The sequence below is a fragment of the Vitis riparia genome, unplaced genomic scaffold, assembly GCF_004353265.1.
Source record: "Vitis riparia cultivar Riparia Gloire de Montpellier isolate 1030 unplaced genomic scaffold, EGFV_Vit.rip_1.0 scaffold807_pilon_pilon, whole genome shotgun sequence".
NCBI classification, from domain to species: Eukaryota; Viridiplantae; Streptophyta; class Magnoliopsida; order Vitales; family Vitaceae; genus Vitis; species Vitis riparia.
In genome coordinates, this window is record NW_023269793.1 from 56,832 (window position 1) to 76,744 (window position 19,913).

Here is a 19,913-nt window from a genome sequence, read left to right on the forward strand (position 1 = left end):
CCTATAATTTGTGCTCTATGGGACAATTAGTTGAACTAGGTTATTGCCTTATTTTTTACTATTCTGGGTGTATTGTGCAGGATCCGAGGACGGGGCAGGAGCTTGGGATCGGTCCTAGAGTTGGGCGTATGTTTCCCATGAACAATCTTCATCTTCCACCTGTTGCTCCTGTTTCTGTTGCTACTGCAGTTGTTGCAGTTTATTCCTTACCTTCTCTTGCACTTTGACATTCTCGTCTTGGTCATGCACCATCTTCTCGGGTACAACAGTTAGTGTCTAGGGGTCTGTTGGGTTCTGTGTCTAAAGACATTTTTTATTGTACTTCATGTCAGTTAGGAAAACAGCCAGCTTTGCCTTTTAATAACAGTGAATCCATTTCTAATAGTATTTTTGAGTTAATTCATTCTGATGTTTGGAGACCTTCTCCTGTTGCTAGTATTGGTGGATCTCGATATTTTGTTGTTTTTATTGATGATTATTCTCGTTATAGTTGGATTTTTCCTATGAAATCTCGTTCCGAAATTTTACCAATATATAGCAATTTTGCAAAAATGGTTGAAACACAATTCTCCAAACGTATCAAAACCTTTCGATCTGATAATGCTCTTGAATATACTCAACATGCGTTTCAAGCTCTGTTACATTCCTATGGCATTGTACATCATCTAACTTGTCCAGGTACCTCTCAGCAAAATGGTCGAGCCGAAAGAAAACTTCGTCATATTCTTGACACTGTTCGTGCTCTACTTCTTTCTGCCAAAATTCCTGCCCCATTTTGGGGTGAAGCGGCTCTTCATGCTGTTCATGCAATTAACCGCATTCCAAATGTTGTCATCCATAATCAGACTCCGTATGAGCGTCTCTTTGGGTCACCCCCTGACTATCATCACCTTCACCCATTTGGATCTGCTTGTTTCGTTCTTCTTCAGTCTCATGAGCACAACAAAGTTGAGCCTCGCTCTAGACTCTGTTGTTTCCTTGGTTATGGTGAAACTCAAAAGGGGTATAGGTGTTATGATCCTGTCTCTCATCGTCTTCGTGTTTCTCGTAATGTTGTCTTTTGGGAACACCGATTGTTTGTTGAACTCTCTCACTTTCGTTCTTCCTTGACTAACTCCTCTGTTTTAGAAATCTTTCCAGATGAGTCTCTTGTTTCTTCTACAAATACTTTTGATCCTCCTTTGGACTTCTCTCCAGATATTTTTGATGCTTCTCCTAGACAGGTTGCAGATGAACAGATTGATGACGAGCTACCCCACTTTGAGCCTGGGTCCCCTGCTCCTGCTCTGCCTGAAGATCCTCCACAAGACATTCCACCTCGCCACTCAACCCGGGTAAGATCCATTCCTCCACACCTACTTGACTATCATTGTTACACTACCCTTGCTACACTTCACGAGCCTCAAACCTATCGTGAGGCCTCTACTGACCCTTTATGGAAGATTGCTATGAAAGAGGAACTTGATGCATTAACCAAAAACCATACTTGGGACCTGGTTACTCTCCCTCCTGGACAGTCTGTGGTTGGTTGTAAGTGGATCTATAAGATCAAGACTCGCTCTGATGGATCCGTTGAGCGCTACAAGGCTCGTCTTGTTGCCAAAGGCTTTACACAGGAGTATGGGATTGATTATGAAGAGACTTTTGCTCCAATTGCTCGTATCTCATCTGTTCGTGCTCTCTTAGCTGTTGCTGCTGCTCGTCAATGGGATCTTTTTCAGATGGATGTTAAAAATGCCTTCCTTAATGGGGATCTGAGTGAAGAAGTTTATATGCAACCTCCTCCTGGTCTCTTTGTTGAATCAAACAAGGTTTGTCATCTTCGACGTGCACTTTATGGTCTTAAACGAGCCCCACGAGCTTGGTTTGCCAAGTTCAGCTCCACTATTTTTCGCTTGGGTTACACTGCCAGTCCGTATGATTCTGCCTTATTTCTTCGTCGTACTGATAAAGGCACTATTTTGTTTCTTCTATATGTGGATGATATGATCATAACTGGTGATGACCTTAGTGGCATTCAAGAACTCAAGGATTTTCTCAGTCAGCAGTTTGAGATGAAAGATCTTGGACATCTCAACTATTTCTTGGGTCTTGAAATTACTCATTCCACAGACGGTCTTTATATTACTCAAGCCAAGTATGCTTCTGATTTGTTGTCTCAAGCCGGACTCACTGACAGCAAGAATGTTGACACTCCAGTTGAACTTAATGCGCATCTGACACCCTCGGGGGGAAACCATTGTCTAATCCTTCTTTTTACAGACGATTGGTTGGCAGCTTAGTTTATCTCACAGTTACTCGTCCAGATATCTCCTATGTTGTTCATCAGGTGAGCCAGTATTTGTCTGCTCCACGATCAATTCACTATGCTGCTGTTCTGCGCATTCTTCGATACCTGAAGGGTACTCTTTTTCATGGCCTTTTCTACTCAGCTCAGTCTCCTCTTGTACTCCGTGCATTCTCTGATGCTGATTGGGCAGGAGATCCTACTGATCGCAGGTCCACTACAGGTTATTGCTTCCTCCTTGGTTCTTCTTTGATTTCTTGGAGAAGTAAGAAACAAACTTTTGTGGCCCGCTCCAGTACTGAAGCAGAATATCGTGCCCTTGCTGATACCACATCTGAGCTCCTTTGGCTAAGATGGCTTCTTAAGGATTTGGGTGTGTCCACCTCCTTTGCTACTCCTTTTTATTGTGACAACCAGAGTGTCATTCATATTGCTCACAATGATGTCTTTCATGAACGGACTAAACACATCGAGATTGATTGTCATTTTATTCGTTATCATCTTGTCCATGGTGCTCTTAAGCTTTTCTCCGTCTCCTCCAAAGATCAACTTGCAGATATCTTCACCAAGTCACTTCCTACGAGACGCACTCGTGATTTAATTGACAAACTCAAGTTGGTCTCACATCCACCTTGAATTTGAGGGGGGCTGTTAATGTATATTATGGGTATATTATGTTATGGGCTTTAGGCCCAGTTAGGTTACTTGTACCGCACACATATGCCTCTTATATAAAGGCACTGATATATATTCTTTTACCCGATGAAATACAATACAATTATTCAGTATTTCTAATACCCTCTTCTTCTTTCTGGGAGTGTTTTAATCCATTTATTAATCCTTCCTCTTATCCCATTTTTAGATATAGTCGTTTTATCTCACTTCAATTGTGTTTATTAGGATCTGTTGCAGCAACTGTTACACCACAACATCTTGTTCTGAATAGAAATTCTTTGTTTCAAGGAGGATTGCAGCCACACAATTACTGTCTTCCAGTACTTAAAAGAGAGACACATAGTAAGTATTGTCCTCATTTTCTCACAAAGCAGTGATTATGGATTCCATTCATGTGGGATTTTGGAGACTTATGACGTCTTAACTTAGCTCTTATCAATTAGAAACCTAATGCTTTCATGGCATCATCTAGTATGCAACTCATCAATGGAAAGAAGCATGCATGAATGTTTGTCTGATCGGTATGCTACTTGCCTGAGTTTGGAATGAAGATTTTGAGTAAGATGAATTGTGCCATAGGTGTCACTGTTTAAAATATTGCCCCACAACACACCTGACAATTTTTGTTATGCCGTCACTTTTGGGTTTATTCATGTTGAAATGCAACAAGTGGATTATCCTTGTTATTAGCTCCTTGACTACTTAATATAGGTCATTTTGGGAAATATAATGCAACTTGTCTTACTCTTTTAAAGTGTCTGGTCTATTTGTGTTTTCCATAAAAAATTTAAATGGGTTTAAATTATAACTTGTAATAATAGTGTACTCTGCATTCCTTATGGGTAAATTGGAAGTGTTCATGGATTTTTCTAGATGTTGCTATGCTATAGAATTGAAGCATCCGAAACAGGAAGGGCTTATGCCATAGAAAATTAATAAATTATTTATATATGTTTTATTAATTTTATTTAATTCACTGTTTTTTATTATATAAAAATTAAATAATTTTAAAATTCATATATTTTTATTTATTTTAATTATATTTAATTTTCTTTATATATATATATATATATATATATACTATAATAAAATCGACATAAAAAAACAATTTTTCTTAATATTTTCTTTTCTTATTACTCTCCAAATACCAAACATAACTTTAGGATTGTTTGATAATCCATATCAACTTGGTTAGTTGATCATGTTGTGGGTTTGTTTTACATTTTATATCACCCATGGTAATTTTTATGTTTAAATTATTTTTTAAAAGTTAAAAATATTATTTTCATGAAAATAAAAACCCATTTTATTGGATATTATTTATATACATTTCTTCTTTTTTATTTTTAATTATAGAGAATAATGGTAATTGCCCGTGAAAGCACACAAGCATTTTAAGACCAACATTTTTTAAACTTTGTTTTTAAAAAAAATTCTTAATTTTTTTTAAAATCTTAAATTTAAAGAACATTTTATATAGGATTTATTATATTTTATAGAGAATGTATTATTTTTATTTTTTATTTTTATGATTGAAAAGCAAAGATATATTCAAATTCACTTAAAATATAAATGTATCTAAACATATTGCTTAAGGATTTGTTTGATAATTGTTTTTGAAAACAAATTTATGTTCTTAAAAGGAAAACATATTTGACAACCAATAAATAAAAAACAATTTTCTATTTCTAAAAACAAAAAATAATATTTTCAAAAACATCATTTAATCATTTTTACTTGTTTTTAAATATTATTTTAAAAAAAAAATTATACAAATTACGGAGAATGGTTAAAAAAATGAAACATTATATGTAAATGTTATTTTAAAATATAAAAAAATAGATTAAAAACATTTATTTTCTAACATACATTTGTTTTATAAAACATTAAAAAATAGTTTTTAAAAACAGTTTTTTAAGAACGGTTTTAAAAAACATTCGCCAAACATAGCCTAAAATTTTGATTTCTTTGTCATGGGTCACCTTCATTTTCCTTTTTACTAGTATTAGGTTTTATTTTGAATTATGCCACAAATAACAGGGAAATCACACCAAAACATCCAAGCAAAATATTCCTAAAAAGAACAAAACGAAATTCCAATGCAATCTTCAGCACACCCCACACTATGAGTCTAAGACCAGCATGTTTGTATGTTTTTTTTTTCAAACTACCAAAAATCCAAGTCAATTCTCTACCCGTCAAAAGTTGTATTAGTTGACTATTAGTGTTTTTTTTTTTTTTTTTAATTTTGTGGTCACCAAGAATGAGTCCAATTTTATTTTGTTTGAAAATCTCAGGCCACTTTGGATTTTCCCTTCATTTTTTCCTAGGGGTTGACTAGCATACAGCTGGAAATTTGAACTTGTCAATGCTATTTTACTTTCAGCTTCCTTATCAGCCACTTCAGTGATCCAACAGACTTGATAGTATGAAACCAAGGAAATGAGGATGATTCCTTCTCCAATTTCATTGATTTTTGAAGTGGGTTTTTTCCTAGAAACTTGCATGGCAAAGGAAAGAAATTAAAGCTTGCATAGTGCTAATGAAATAAGAATAGATGTCACAATGATGCGAGACCACCTACACTCTTCTTCTTAACAGCTTGAGCTAACTGAGGGAAAAAGTAAATTCATATGTAAGACACGAGTAACATTCTAAAATCCTAAGCTAAGGGGTAGAGGTAGCTCCATGTATGGGAAATTGGATTGTTGTCTGTCCTAAGCACTTGAGAGCTCCTCCACAGGGAATTTGTTCAAACGCAACCTGAACCTCCAGAAAAACACCAATGATAATTTGAACAGGCAGGGTTTCAAATCCATACCTGAAACTCCATTGAACAAAAAATCAGTAGAATCCAATATAGCAGAGTGATAAACTGATAATATTATAACATTTTTCTTGTTAATAGGTCGTGCTGCTTCGTCATTTTTTGACATGTTCGACACATCAAGGAGCACCGAGTCGTCTTGTAGTGACCAGCACTGGGTTGCTTCTGGTTGCCAAGTCAAAAGCACGTTAAATATTCAGTCAGTTCCAAATAGTGTGTGATTATTATCAACTTGGGTTTACTTTTTCATCACTAAATCAATCATTTCGGACTTTAGAGCGCTAGTGGCCAGAAGAACCGCAAATATTGACAATTGAGGGAGAAAGTAAAATTCAAGCAAAGAGACAATTATTATAATATTACTTATTAGCGTAGTGTTTTGCATGTGTAGGGTATGGTAACAGACTCACCGTGAAGTCTAGGAGCCTGTGAAGAGGAACATGTTATAAAGGAATATCGGATTCGGCCAAGTTAAGAGTCTTTTATTCATTGTTTATTGATCGTGGTTGAGCCCAGAGGTCTTGAACAAAGTATATTAGAAGTCTTAAGTTTCAGAAGGAAATCCATGCATAAGTCTAGAGCTTCAAGCAGAGATGAGAATCACTAGTATGAAGGCATTCTTCTTCCTTTCTCTTCTCTTCTTTGCTGGTCCCTCCATGGCAACTGACACCATTTTCCCAGGCCAGATTCTTTCTGGCAACCAGACAATCAGATCCGATGGTGGAACGTTTGAACTGGGCTTCTTCACTCCAGGTAACTCTTCAAACTATTACATTGGCATGTGGTACGGAAGGCAACCCACTAAGACAGTGGTTTGGGTAGCAAATAGAGACCAGCCCCTCTCTGATCCATCTTCTTCCACATTACAACTTTTTGTGGGACTCACTTATTTTGCATTAAGTCTGAATTTCTTTGGTCAAAAAGAAAGGAATGCCTTTCTGGCTTTGTATTTGGATACTGAAACAAGAAGGACAATAGTTGGTAGTTGGTTGCTGGGAGTTGAATTGGAACAGATATGAACCATATGGGTGTAAGATTAATTAGGTATGGTGTTAGATTGTCCAGCCTGGGGACTTACAATTTTTATTTTTTGAGACCATGTGGGATTGAATTTGAAAACTTCATCATCCCCATACCTTGCCACCCGAGATAGGCCCCAGTGCTGCAGTGAACCCCCATCTTCTTGAACACCATTAATAACTGCTTGGTTTGGATTTGAAAACTTTAGCTAGAAGTCTCGCATCAGTAAATGGTATGAAAAATGACAAGCAGGTGAGGGAATGCAAGCCCAACCCTCACTCAAGGAAGTGATAATTTTGTGAAGATTTTTGTGATTTTCAGCCACCAAAAAGGACTGAAAAAAATGGATTCAATGAACTGGAATGGACAAAACCATTCTCATCTATTGTACTGATGATGATAGGATTTGGTTATTTCATTTTCTAGCCATTCTTCTTGCAAACTTTCCTTATCTCAACTAAAAAGAAGCAATAAATATTCCCTTGAGCTTGGTGTACCATAGGAATTTTGTGTCTGCAATGGAATTTTGTCAAATTGTGAAGTAACCCCAACAAAAATTGTGACTGCAATGTGTTCATTTTCCTCTTCTTTTTTTTTTCTTTTTTCTTTTTAAATTTATTATTATTATTATGAATCTGTATAGGGTATTTAAAATACAAAAAGTTTGACAAACAAATTGAAAAATAAGGAAAGAAAATTTCTAGCCTAATTACAAACCTGATTTTTAGGAATTAAACAAGTGTATAGATAGATAACTGTCACCTGTACATTTATACATGCCAACTATACAAGAGAAAGAAACATGTGTGATAAGACCAAATCTTCCAACCGGTTGAGATGATATTTTCTTCAATAAATGCTTGGAACTACCCTGGGTTGGTGGCCTGAAACTGAACAATCTTTGGATAGGTATAAGAGTTGTGTATAGGAGCTTCTTGTTTTAATTCAGCGGTTTGGTCCCAAAGAAAGGGAAAGGTGATCCAACCTCCTATTTCAGCTCTTCAGTACATTCAAGGTCATTTGAAATGGTTGGTATAGGTAGAAACTCCTTTCTTCTTCTGTCATAATGTGATAGGTATGCTTCCATTTTGGTCAATTTTTAATCTTCTTGATGAGGAAACCAAGTTGACTTGACATAGGATGAACTTGCAAAGGAAAAGGAAGTATAAGTTGAAAGCTAAATAGTATTTTGCAAATCACCCTTCTTTCAATTCTATTATGGTTTAGGATATTGTTGTCAAGTAAAAATGGGTATATTACAAAAAATTTGAGTTGCCTTTTCAGTTTTGCCCAATCTCAAAACATGTGGAACATGAAATGGAGGATGGATTTGGACATTAGTTAATAACCTGAGTTAAAGTCTTATAGCCCGTTTGACAGTAATTTTAGAAAGCGTTTTTAAGTTTTTTAACACTTGAAAACTTTTATCTTTCAAGTATTGAAAAAACTAAAAATATTTTTTAGAATCACTATCAAATACACTCTCAATTCCTTGGATTTTTATGATTGATTTGAGAGCATAATTTTCTCATATTTCTTATTTTGGTTGTGTAACTTTTCCCACTTCTTATTTTAAATTGCCATAGGCTATGTTGTTTTTGAAATTGTTTTAAAAAATAGTTTTAAAAATAAGCTTTTAAAAATTGTTTTTTAATGTTTTGTAAAGAAAAAAATCTGGTTACATACTTGAAATGTTTTTAATATGTTTTCTTTGTTTTTAAATATATTTTTATTTGTAATATCTTATTTTTAATCATTTTCTCTATTTATATAAATATTTTTAAAATTAACCTTAAAAAAAAGAAGTAAAAATAACTAAGAATTCATTTGAAAATGCTTTTAGAAAACACTTCTAATATAACAAGTATTTTTTTAAAAAAAATTATGTATTTATCAAAATTTAGAAAATACTTTAAACAATCATTTATATTACTTTTTGAAGTGGGAATTGATAGAGTATTCTTCCAAAAACATTTATTGAGGATATATTCTTTAAAAATATTTTAAATAAAAATACTATCAAACTCATTTAGATGTTTTTTAAAAACATTTTATTTTTTGTTTTCAAGAATAATTTTTTTTTTATTTTTTATTTTTTCTTGTTATCAATTTTTTTTCATTTCGTGGCCTAAAAGATAGACATTGTGGGTTGGTTTAGGTGAGGATTAGATGGGCATTTTCACCAGGTTTTTAAAGCCTATATTCATTCTTCCCTCTCTTTCTGTTTGGCCCAAAGAAAGTGGGTGGCCACCGGCCACACATTTTAACTGGCTCAAATTCAGTGATACACGATTGTCACCTATTGCAGTGTCCTTTATTCTGGGTTAAGCCGTGTTTGGCTGGTAAGGATGGGAATGCTATTCTGTTTTGTTTTAACTTTTTGCCCTCGTGTGGGTCCACTGATACCAGGACTACAATTGAATTTGAAATTAGGTTCACTTCCCTTGTAAGGAAACAGCTATTCATTGGACCCACGACTCACTTTGTATTTATAACGATTATTAATAATGGTATTAATGGGAACTCAGAATGGATACGAAGGGCCTGTTTGCAACTGTTTCCGAAAATAGATTTGAAAAACAGTTTTTAATAAGAGATTTTGAAAACTATTTTGTAAAATAAGAATATGCTTAGAAATAAAATATTTTTTAAATAATTTTTATGTCTAGTGTTTTATTTTTAATTATATTATAAAACAAGTAGTAAAAAATAAGTGAAAATAATAAAAAATAAATAAAAGATATTATCTGAAAATACTATTTTCTGTTTTTAATTTTTTTCTAGAGAAAAGAAATTGACCTAGAAATTTGTTAATTGTCAAACAGGTTTGAAATATCTTTAATCATACTTTTTTTTTTTTCATTTTGTAAATCAGTTTTAATTTGATTTAATGTTGCTCTAACTTCTAAAATAAAGCTAATGACTAAAAACTAAGGTTTTGTTTAGGAATTATTTTTGGAAACAATTTTTGAAAACTGTTTTACGATATTTTATAACATAAAAATATATTTAAGAACTTAAAACGTTTGTAACCTATTTTTTATATTTTAAAACATTTTAAAAATAATGTTTATATACAATATTTTATTTTTATCTATTCTCCATATTTTTATAATTATTTTTTAAAACTATTAAAATAAGTGAAAACAGTTAAAATATGTTTTTTAATTTTAAAGAACAAAAAAATCGTTTTTTGTTTTTTGATTGTCAAATATGTTTTTTTTTTTGTTTTGGATAACAAAAAACTATTTTCAAAACTTTGAAAAGCAGTTATAAAAATGAGGCCTAATTCATTGATCAAAGGCGAAACAAAATTGAAGATGGGACCAAAACTAAAAAAAACATCTTTAGTGAGTACCACTATGGTAGAATCAAATTTATACACTCAAAACTAATGGCGGCGGAGCCTGGACCATCTGAACTTTTGAGTTAGACCCATCACCCATGAGTGCCAACCCGTGAAAGGAAAGTCATAATCAATTGAAAACCCTAATTGTAATGTGTACTTGGCCTCACCAAATACAAAACTCATATTCATGCAATATGGTAATGGTACGTAGGGGGCCCAAAATTCATTGCATTTGTTCACAAATACAAAAGCATACTTATTTGTATTCTATATGTGAAGAAAATATTTGAAAATTAAAAAAATTTATATATATATATATATACATTAAATAAAGACAATTTAATCAATTTTCTTTTTTTATTTTACTGAGACACGTACCTATAATATGAGATACTCGTTTTACGTATTTAAACTTTTTTAAGGGACAAAGTGAGATGAGGTGACTCGTCCCATCGTCGTCCTTAAATACAAATTATATACGTGACATATTGTGATTGATCATGCTTCTCTCTTTGCATATATATTCTTAAAAATAAAAAATGGATCGGGATAAGTACTTGGTGACCTTATTTAAACTTTTCTTCGCAACAAGGTGAGATGGGGTGACTCATTTTGTTGCCATCCTTAGACACAAGTGATTAAAAAGTAATGATATCAAATTGTATACATTATATATAAATAAATAATGAAATGAAAACCCAGTCTTATAATGAAAGTTCTGTTTCGGGCATTTACTCAGATCATCAATGTGAAGCCAACAACCAAGTGCCAACTGCCACAAGACTATTGCCCTCTGAACGGTGAAAAATGAGAAATCAACAAACACTTTCCTCTGTCACGCCCCAATCACACGAACTCCATCTTTCTAATAACACCTCCCTATCTTGTGGGATTCATTGGCGATATCCCACTGCGAATTTTCCCATTTTTTTTACTTGTTTGTTTCAGTGGAAAGTAAATTCCTCCACGTATTTTCCCTGTACAGCACACTTCACCAATGGAACCTTTGCTTAAAAGGAAAGTATGTGAAACTATATATATATACATGTGCACACATGTATAACCAGAAGGGGCATTGTATCAAGGTAACGCAAGAGAGCTAAAATGGAGTACTTGGAGCATGAAGAAGAAGAAGAAGATCAGCCAGTAAGCCCTACTGGACAGTACTTCAACAGCTCGGTTTTGCAGATATCTATTATGAGCATTTTGGAATTAGACATTCCGATTGATGACTTGCCTACCTTGTCATTGCTCAAGGATGTGTTCCTCCCCATCAACCCTCGTTTCTCCTCACTCATGGTTTGCACGCTCTTCTCATTTTCTTTTTCCTTTCAGTATCACAGTCAAGTTTGGAAGTGTTTTTGGTTGGAAAATGTGTGTTTGGTTCGTGGGATTGAATGAGAAAATTGAAGATGGAGATTATATATGTTCATAATGAATGCCTTCTTTCCATTTCCCTGACATTTACTCCGATGACTTACTACAAACAGAAAAAAGCTCACTCTGCCAAACACTTGGGCATCTTTCCATTGTCAGCGTGTGTGTTTAATTAAGAGACCCTGAAGGAGTTATTTGCATTCTATATAATCCAAACACTACCCTAAATACATATTGTACGTAACTTTTAAGGGTCTGTTTGGATTGATTAAATTTGAGTGCAGGTTGAAGACAAAAATGGAGTGAAACAATGGAAGAGGGTAGAAGTGAAGCTTGAAGACCATGTTAACGTTCCCATTTTTCCAGACGGGTTATCGCCGGAGTCCTATGATGACTATTTCGATGACTATCTAACGAAAATTGCCATGAAAGAGTTTCCACAGAGCAGACCTTTATGGGAAACTCATATTATAAAGTACCCCACAAGCAATGCAGCTGGAACTGTGGTATTCAAGCTTCATCATGCATTGGGGGATGGCTTCTCTCTTATGGGGGCTCTTCTTTCTTGTCTGCAAAGAGCTGATAACCCTAATCTCCCCATAACATTCCCTTCATTTAAGGTGAGCTCCAACTTGGACAAAGGGAGAAGCATTATTAGGGCAGTGCCAAGAGCTCTTTCTGCAGCTTTCAACACCGTATCAGATTTTGGATGGAGTCTTTTGAAGAGTACAGTGGTGGAAGATGATCGAACACCGATCCGATCCGGTGATCCGGGGGTGGAGTTTCGACCCCTCTCCATAACTACCATCTCTTTCTCTCTTGATAACATCCAAAAAATCAAGGCGAAGCTTGGAGTGGTAAGATCAAATATAGCCTTTCTTCCTTCTCATGTGTTCATTAATTATGACTCCATGACAGTCTTAATAATTGTTCTTTACTGCATGCAAAATTTCCATTAATATGTATCAAAAGACATTCTTCCCAACTACTTCACAAGAATTTTTCTAATTTGCTCTCACTAGCTAGCTATAATCTTTGGATTTTGGGACAAGAAATAGTGGCAAAGTAAAAGCCACCTTGCGAGAATAACCCCACGTAGAGATAAGTTTTCATTCCACTTAGTGTGAAGACGACAACTAGGGATGGCAACGGGGCGGGTTTTTTCATGTACCCGCCCCGCTCCGCCCTTAATGGGACATGGTTAAAATTTATTAAATGGGTTTGGGATGGGTATAGGATTTTTTTTTAAAACCCGGGGCGGGTTCGGGTATTGCCCCATCCCGCCCTGCCCCGCCCCATCCCATTTACATATAAAATTAATTTTAAAATTTAATTTAATTTAATTTAAATTTAATTTTACTATTTTTAATATATAGATAATAATAATTTTTTTAATAAAATAAGTTATAAAAAATATAATAATTTTATTATTTATAAAATATATTTATTTTAATGTAATTAAAATTTTTAAAGTAATTTTTTAAACGAGACGGGGATGAGAATTGGTTTTGCTAAACGGGGCGGGGTTGGGATGGGGGCGACCCGTCCCGAACCCGCCCCATTGCCATTCCTAACGACAACTCATGTGACACATTTATCTTTTGTCCACAATTTCATGTCAAATGTATACAACATTTAAGGTGGTTGTTGAAAATTTTGAAATAATTGAACAACTCATATGATGGTTGATGCATTACATGCATTAAAGTTAAGACCCATATGAGGGTTTTAATTCCATTTATTATCATCTCACATCACCCATGCATGTTATGTGAGATAGCTAGTTTCGTAGCCGACCTTCCTCCTATTAGACTTTTTCTCCTATTAGTTTATTAGTGAGATGACCAGCATCAATGAATTGTATTTCTTCTTATTGTATTTGAAAGGAAGGAAATTTGTTATAATATGAAAATATGTAGAGGGGTGAATAGGTAGTCCAAGTAATTAATTTTATTTTATTTTAATAATTATACTAGTTATAACTAAACGTTGATAAGTCTCGTGCAAAAGATTTTCGATTGCACAGTAATAAATAGAAAAAATTGAAAACATTCAAATGCAAAAAACTACCATTGGTCTCTCGCTAATTAAATGATTCATTAAATATGAGAATAGGGTGTATAGTTTATTTAACCTGATATATCTAGTCCTTAGGGTCTTATAGCATCAACAATTACTCTTGTGTTCCTTTGTGGATTTTTTGCAACCTTTATCAAAATTTACATTGTATAAGCCTCTAACCTTTATTGCACATGATGGATACTTTTGAGAACAATTTTGAAAGTTACGAGAGATAGAAGCTCAAGTTTAATAATTGGCTACTTCTCTATGGTTCCAAATTTATTCGGAATACTTCTCTTTATAGAAAACATAGTGCTAATGTTGGAAAATAAATTAACATTTAATTTCATCAAATTACCTTAGACAACATGAAGTCAAAATGAAACTACACGAGAAAAAAAATAAAATAATGAGCATTCAAACACCCACCAAGGAGCATTTGAATATTGGGTTGAATGTTTGAACATTTCTTGAGGGATATTTGATCATCCTGTTAGACATTTGAATGCTCTTTATCGAGCGTTCAAACGTTTCCTCTAAAAAATCAATTTTCACTTTGTTTCTTGTGCATTTTCTCCTCAATCGATACCTAGAAATAGTATTGTAGTAATTCCATAAGTTTTAATCCCCTAGAATAACATCGACCTTGAAACAGTTTAAAGTCACCATTGAAGTAGTCTAAAATCAACTCATCATCTATAAGACTTGAAAGAAGTATGTCACATTTAGTCAAGAAGAAATTCAACAAAATTATCAGCTTAAACTAAAACATCAATGGTATTCATGGCTCACCATGCTCTTTCTTTCTTTCCTTAAAATCTTTATTTATTATAAGTATATTTGCAAATAGTATTGAAGTTGATTTTGTTTTTTTCTTCCACTAATTCTAATTTTCTGTGTTTCCAAACAGACAATAAACGATGTACTCACTGGAATAATCTTCTTTGGCACTCGACTATACATGCAATCAATGAACCATGCATCAAGAAATGCCAATTCTACTGCACTGGTGTTGCTCAACACCAGGGTGATTAGTGGGTACAAATCGGTAAAGGAGATGACAGCATCTGATAGCAGCTCACAATGGGGAAACCAGTTCGCCTTCTTACATGTTACACTACCTGAGTTGGCCGATGCCAAGTTCACAAGCCCACTTGATTTTGTGGCAAAAGCTCAACAAACCATCCAGAGGAAAAGAAACTCTTTAGCTGTTCACCTCACTGGTAGGCTACTAGAGACTTTGCGGAAATATAGAGGCCCTGAGGTATGTACACAATACTCCTATTTTTCATGTCTCATTAAGTGCATGCAATGTACCAAAATTCATGTCAAAATATAATTAGACCATTGGATTATTGTAAATTATGGTATAATTTGTGATGCAGGTCACAGCTAGGTACATCCACGGCACCCTAAAGAACTCAAGCATGGCCATCTCAAATATGATTGGACCCATTGAACAAGTGGCTCTAGATAATCATCCGTGTCGGGGAATATATTTCATGGTGCTAGGCTCTCCAGAGGTATGTTTAATGAAATATAATATCTATCGAAAAAACAAATCGATGAATTCATTTAAAAAAATTCTCATGCTATTATTATTAGTTGAAAAAAAAAAAAGGGAGAATTACCCAAAAGGGTGGGTTAGAAAAAATTATGACTATGAAGACTCACTCTTTTAGAGGACAATTTTACCCTTTAATATGTTTTTTATATTATTTATAAATAAATTGAGATTGTCAATGATGTGGGGCCCATACATGATGATAAGTACATGTTGATAGGCAATCAACAGTACATTTTTCAACTTGAAAAAATTGTTATCACTTTTGTACAATTAACTATTTAAAAATTTGTTTTTTTTTTTAAAATTGAGATTTTTTAAAGAACCTCGTAAAAAAAATAATTTTTAATATCTCATAAATAAAAACCATATCCTAAAGTTATTATATCGTTTTATATATAAAACATATAATTAAAAACTTTGTTATCATAATATAATAAATAATTATTTTTTACGAGCACTCATCAATTGAATAATATATAAATATTCAATTGACTAACACACACCTATTAAATGGAATAACTCACAATTATTCATTGGGTAATATAACACGTGAAAAAATTAAATAAAAATAAATTAAATTATGTTATAATATATTGTAATGATAATGTATTTATATTGTAAGTATAATGCATTTATGTCATACCTATATTTCATTATAAAAGTAATAATTTTAAAAATGTTTATTCATACCCTATTGGTATTAACACATCGTATTAATATATTAACAACATTTATTTAGTGTTTTGAAATTATTTAATAATTTTTGTATATATATATATATATATATATATATATATATATATATATATGAATTCAAATTAGTATTTCATTTGATTTCAGAAATTATTTATGATATAAGTATGTTGTGAAATATGGTATGATCATACAAAATTACCATTTTATAAAAAAATTCATAAATTTCTTAATTAGGTTTATTGTAATGTATTGTAATGTAAGTGTATTTATATTATAATTATAACATATTTTTGTTATGCTTGTATTGTATAATAAAAGTAATAATCTTAAGGATCACCTTTTATACCTTATTAATATTTAACATATCAAATATATTAACATCATCCACTTGATGCATTGAGAAAAAAAAATTTATATGAAAAAAAAAAAAAAAACACTATGCAAAGGAAAAAAAATCATATAAATTTTTTTAAATTATTTTATTACAAAAATAAAAAATGATTAGACATTTTCTATCATTTTCTTATTATTTTTAGAGAATCTAAATGAAAAATTAAACATTTTATCTTCCTTAAATTTAATACAAAAACATAATTTATCAATTTAAAATTATAATATATATATATATATATATGAAAAAATCATCATTTTTATTATATAATTATAAAACTTATTTTTTTCTTCATAAAATTAAAATTAGAATAAAAAAAAGGTAAAAAAACAATAAATGATATTTTGAAAATATTTTTTAAAAGTATTTTTGTTTTAAATAGTATATTTAAATAACAAATTATATATAATTGTAAGGGTTAAACCCAAAATTTTGATTTAAAATTTAAATATCAATAATTACAATAAATGTGGGACCCATGTACCATAAATGCATTGACAAATAAAGTGAAGTGCTTTAAATGCTTTGACTTTTAAAAGTTTTAGTTAAAGGGCAGTTTTGGTATACTAAACTTACTAAAATCCTCCCCAATAATTATTAAAAGATACCACCCTTTCTAGTAATTGTTTTGCCCAGCCTACCCTTTTGGGTAATTCTCCAAAAAAAAAAAAAAAATCAAGTATCAACCAAACTCTCAATTTTCATGATTGAAAGTGTATGAAAAAATTTAAGTCTTTGATTGAATGAAGATATAAATAATATGGTCAAGATACAAAGCAACGAGCATAAAGTAATAAGACTTTAATACATATATGACATGATTTGATTGATCATACTTTTCAATAGATACATGTTCAATATCAAACCCTCGTTAGTTTACTTTTTTTTATTGGTCATTATTAGTAAGAGTACATCATATATATTGTGAGTTCAAATTCTATAAACCTAATCATATTTCTATTATAACTTAATCAAATTCTATAATTCGAATCTCACTCTTATATGTTTATTTACCCAATTTATTAAACCCATGTGTAAGTCCAAAAACAAAGACTACATGTGAGGGACGATGTTAAGAGTACGTGATATATATCGGGAGTCCAATTCTTATAAGATGAAACTTTTAGGAAAATCGGTTGTTGAACAATTATATGCCATTGAATAAGGGCTAACCTAACCTAGCTTTGCAAGTGTAGGCTGGCCTAACGGCAATTGGGCTAAAGCCCAGGACGGTCAAGTTAAAGCTTTTGACCAAGCTGGCCCATAACAAGGCCCAATTGAGTTTCATAACCCACCCTACTGGGCCTGAGTTTGTCATATCACAAACTTATCTCTATCACATGAAACATGGTGCTTCCGGAGTTGCAGGGGTTAGTAGAATAATTATAAGCTGATACTCTTCAGCCATGACATTAACAATGGTGTTTTGGAGTTGCAGAGTATGACCATATCAATCGTAAGCTACATGGGAAAGGTTCGAATCGCCGTGGGAACGGAGAAAGGCTTCATCGATCCTCGAAAATTCAATGCATGCATAGAGGATGCTTTCCAGAGAGTTTTGAAGCTGCCGTGGGAACTCCTCCCCCTCCAATGTCATGATTCAAGGATTCTGTGTTCATGGTTGTCATATTTCTTCATAACAGAAGTTTTTGTGTCGATTGTTGTGTGGTAGCATACTCATTTTTTTGGTCATGAAACAACTAGTCCATCCACCATAGTCTTTAATTAATATTGAAGAAGATTGTTTCCAAGGATGACTAGTTTGAAACCGTTTGGGAGTTGTTCAAATGTTCATGATAATTATGATAATGATAACAATTGTTTGAGTTGCTTCGCATTAAGTGCTTTTTCTTTTTATTTATTTAGGCGATGTTTGAATATGCTTCTTAAAAAGCATACCCTTAAGTTATATTTGGTCCCGAAAAGTATAAAAGAAAGAAAAAAAAAATGTTAAGAAAAATGATTTATCATCTTTAACTCTATTTTTTATTTTCCTTCAATTTTTCTTTTCTTTTATTTTTTCTTTCTATTTTCTTGCCTTTGCATTTTTCCTCAAATTTTCCGAGAACCACACATAGCCTTAAAGGAAAATTCATATTGTCAAGTACCCAACAAGCAATGCAGCTGAAAATTTGGTGTTCAAGGTTCGTCATGCAATGGGGGATGGCTTCTCTCCCATGGGAGCTCTTCTTTATTGTCTACTAAGAGCTGATACCACAAATCTCCTCAAAACATTCCTTTCATTTGAGGTGAGCGCCAACTAGGACAGTGAGAAAAGCATTATTAAGCAGTGCCAAGAGTTTTTTTCTTGAACGTTGGATATGGTATCAGATATTGGATGGAGCCTCTTGAAGATGGTTATGGTGGAAGATGATCTAACGATTTGATCTGGTTGGTTTTGTAAAGAAGTTTAGAGTAATTTTGAAAGTTCACTTTTTATAAGTTTGGACTAATTTTGTGAGTTCTTTTTCAAGGGAAAGACTATTATTAGATTTTTTATTTTATTTTATATTTGTTGGAAGTTCATTCAAAATTTGATTAACAATCAAGTTTGATAAGAGTTTTTCTATTTCATGTTCTTGTTAGAAGACTATTGAGAATGTGATTAACGATCAATTTCTTATGATCACAATCCAGACATATGAAATGGACTTCTTTTTTATTGTTGTTATGAATTATTTCTAAATTTAATAAATAAAAACGAAAGTGATATATTTGATTTTAAGTTATTTTAATTATTTTGAATAGGATTAAGTAAAAAATTTTGCCTGTGATAAAATTAATTAATACCTATTATTAAAATAAATTATTTCCTTATCCGATAATAAATGTATTTTCTTTTTATTTTTATTTAGAAAAAATCTTAAAACCTTTTTAAATATGTAAAATAGAAAAAATAAAAACAGATGAAATAAATAAAATAAAATGAGAACAATTATAGAAATTATAAAATGGAGAAAGTGATTATCGAGAGAAAAAATCAACAAAATCAATTGAAAGATAAACTAAAATAAATGACAAGAGATAGGTATTAGAAAAATAAATCAATTGAAGATGAGAATTACCCGTTGTATTCCTCCAAAAAGTTGTCTTTCTTCTTCGACTTCAATGATTTAGGGTTTGATCAACTGAATACATATATGAGAGAAGAGATGGAGATTTTTTTAGGATTTGAGATTAAGAATAAAGAAAAACTAACCTAAGATGGAGAGTTTACAAGTAGAAAAAGAAGCTCTAATACAAAGAGCTCATGGGTAGAGTTTTATTTTAAAAAATAATAATTAAGGTTATTGTCTTATATTTTCTGAATCGACGTAATTTCACTTTGTGTCAACATTGATGTCGTCAATAAAACCCTTTTTTTTCTCGTAGTAAGTAGAAACTAATCACTAATTTTAATAATAATTTAAATAATTTTAAAATATATAAGTTTTTTTTACTAATTTTAATTATACTAACTTTATTTTATATTTTTTATTATAATAAATCAATATGGGAAAATCATTTCTTAACATATTTTTCTTTCCTCTTACACTTTCCAAAAACCAAACATAGCCTTAAATTTTTTGGAAACCAAACATAATTCTTTTTTTTTTTTTCTCTCAAAATTTCAAAACTAAACATAACAATGCAATGAGATGGGATTTGAAAATTAATTGATTT

The 19,913-nt window shown here is 32.1% G+C and overlaps 1 protein-coding gene and 1 pseudogene across 1 annotated transcript; both read left to right on the forward strand.

The window, feature by feature from the left end:
- The first annotated feature begins 1,721 nt into the window (after positions 1–1,721).
- Positions 1,722–2,923, forward strand: LOC117910664 (annotated as a pseudogene).
- An 8,129-nt stretch (positions 2,924–11,052) lies between these two features.
- LOC117910667 (O-acyltransferase WSD1-like) lies at positions 11,053–18,091 on the forward strand. The gene is made up of 5 exons (XM_034824777.1): positions 11,053–11,457; positions 11,820–12,392; positions 14,507–14,860; positions 14,982–15,119; positions 17,689–18,091. Exons 1-5 carry the CDS (start codon positions 11,263–11,265, stop codon positions 17,920–17,922), a joined length of 1,494 nt encoding a protein of 497 aa, XP_034680668.1. The 5' UTR covers positions 11,053–11,262; the 3' UTR covers positions 17,923–18,091.
- Positions 18,092–19,913: the final 1,822 nt, after the last annotated feature.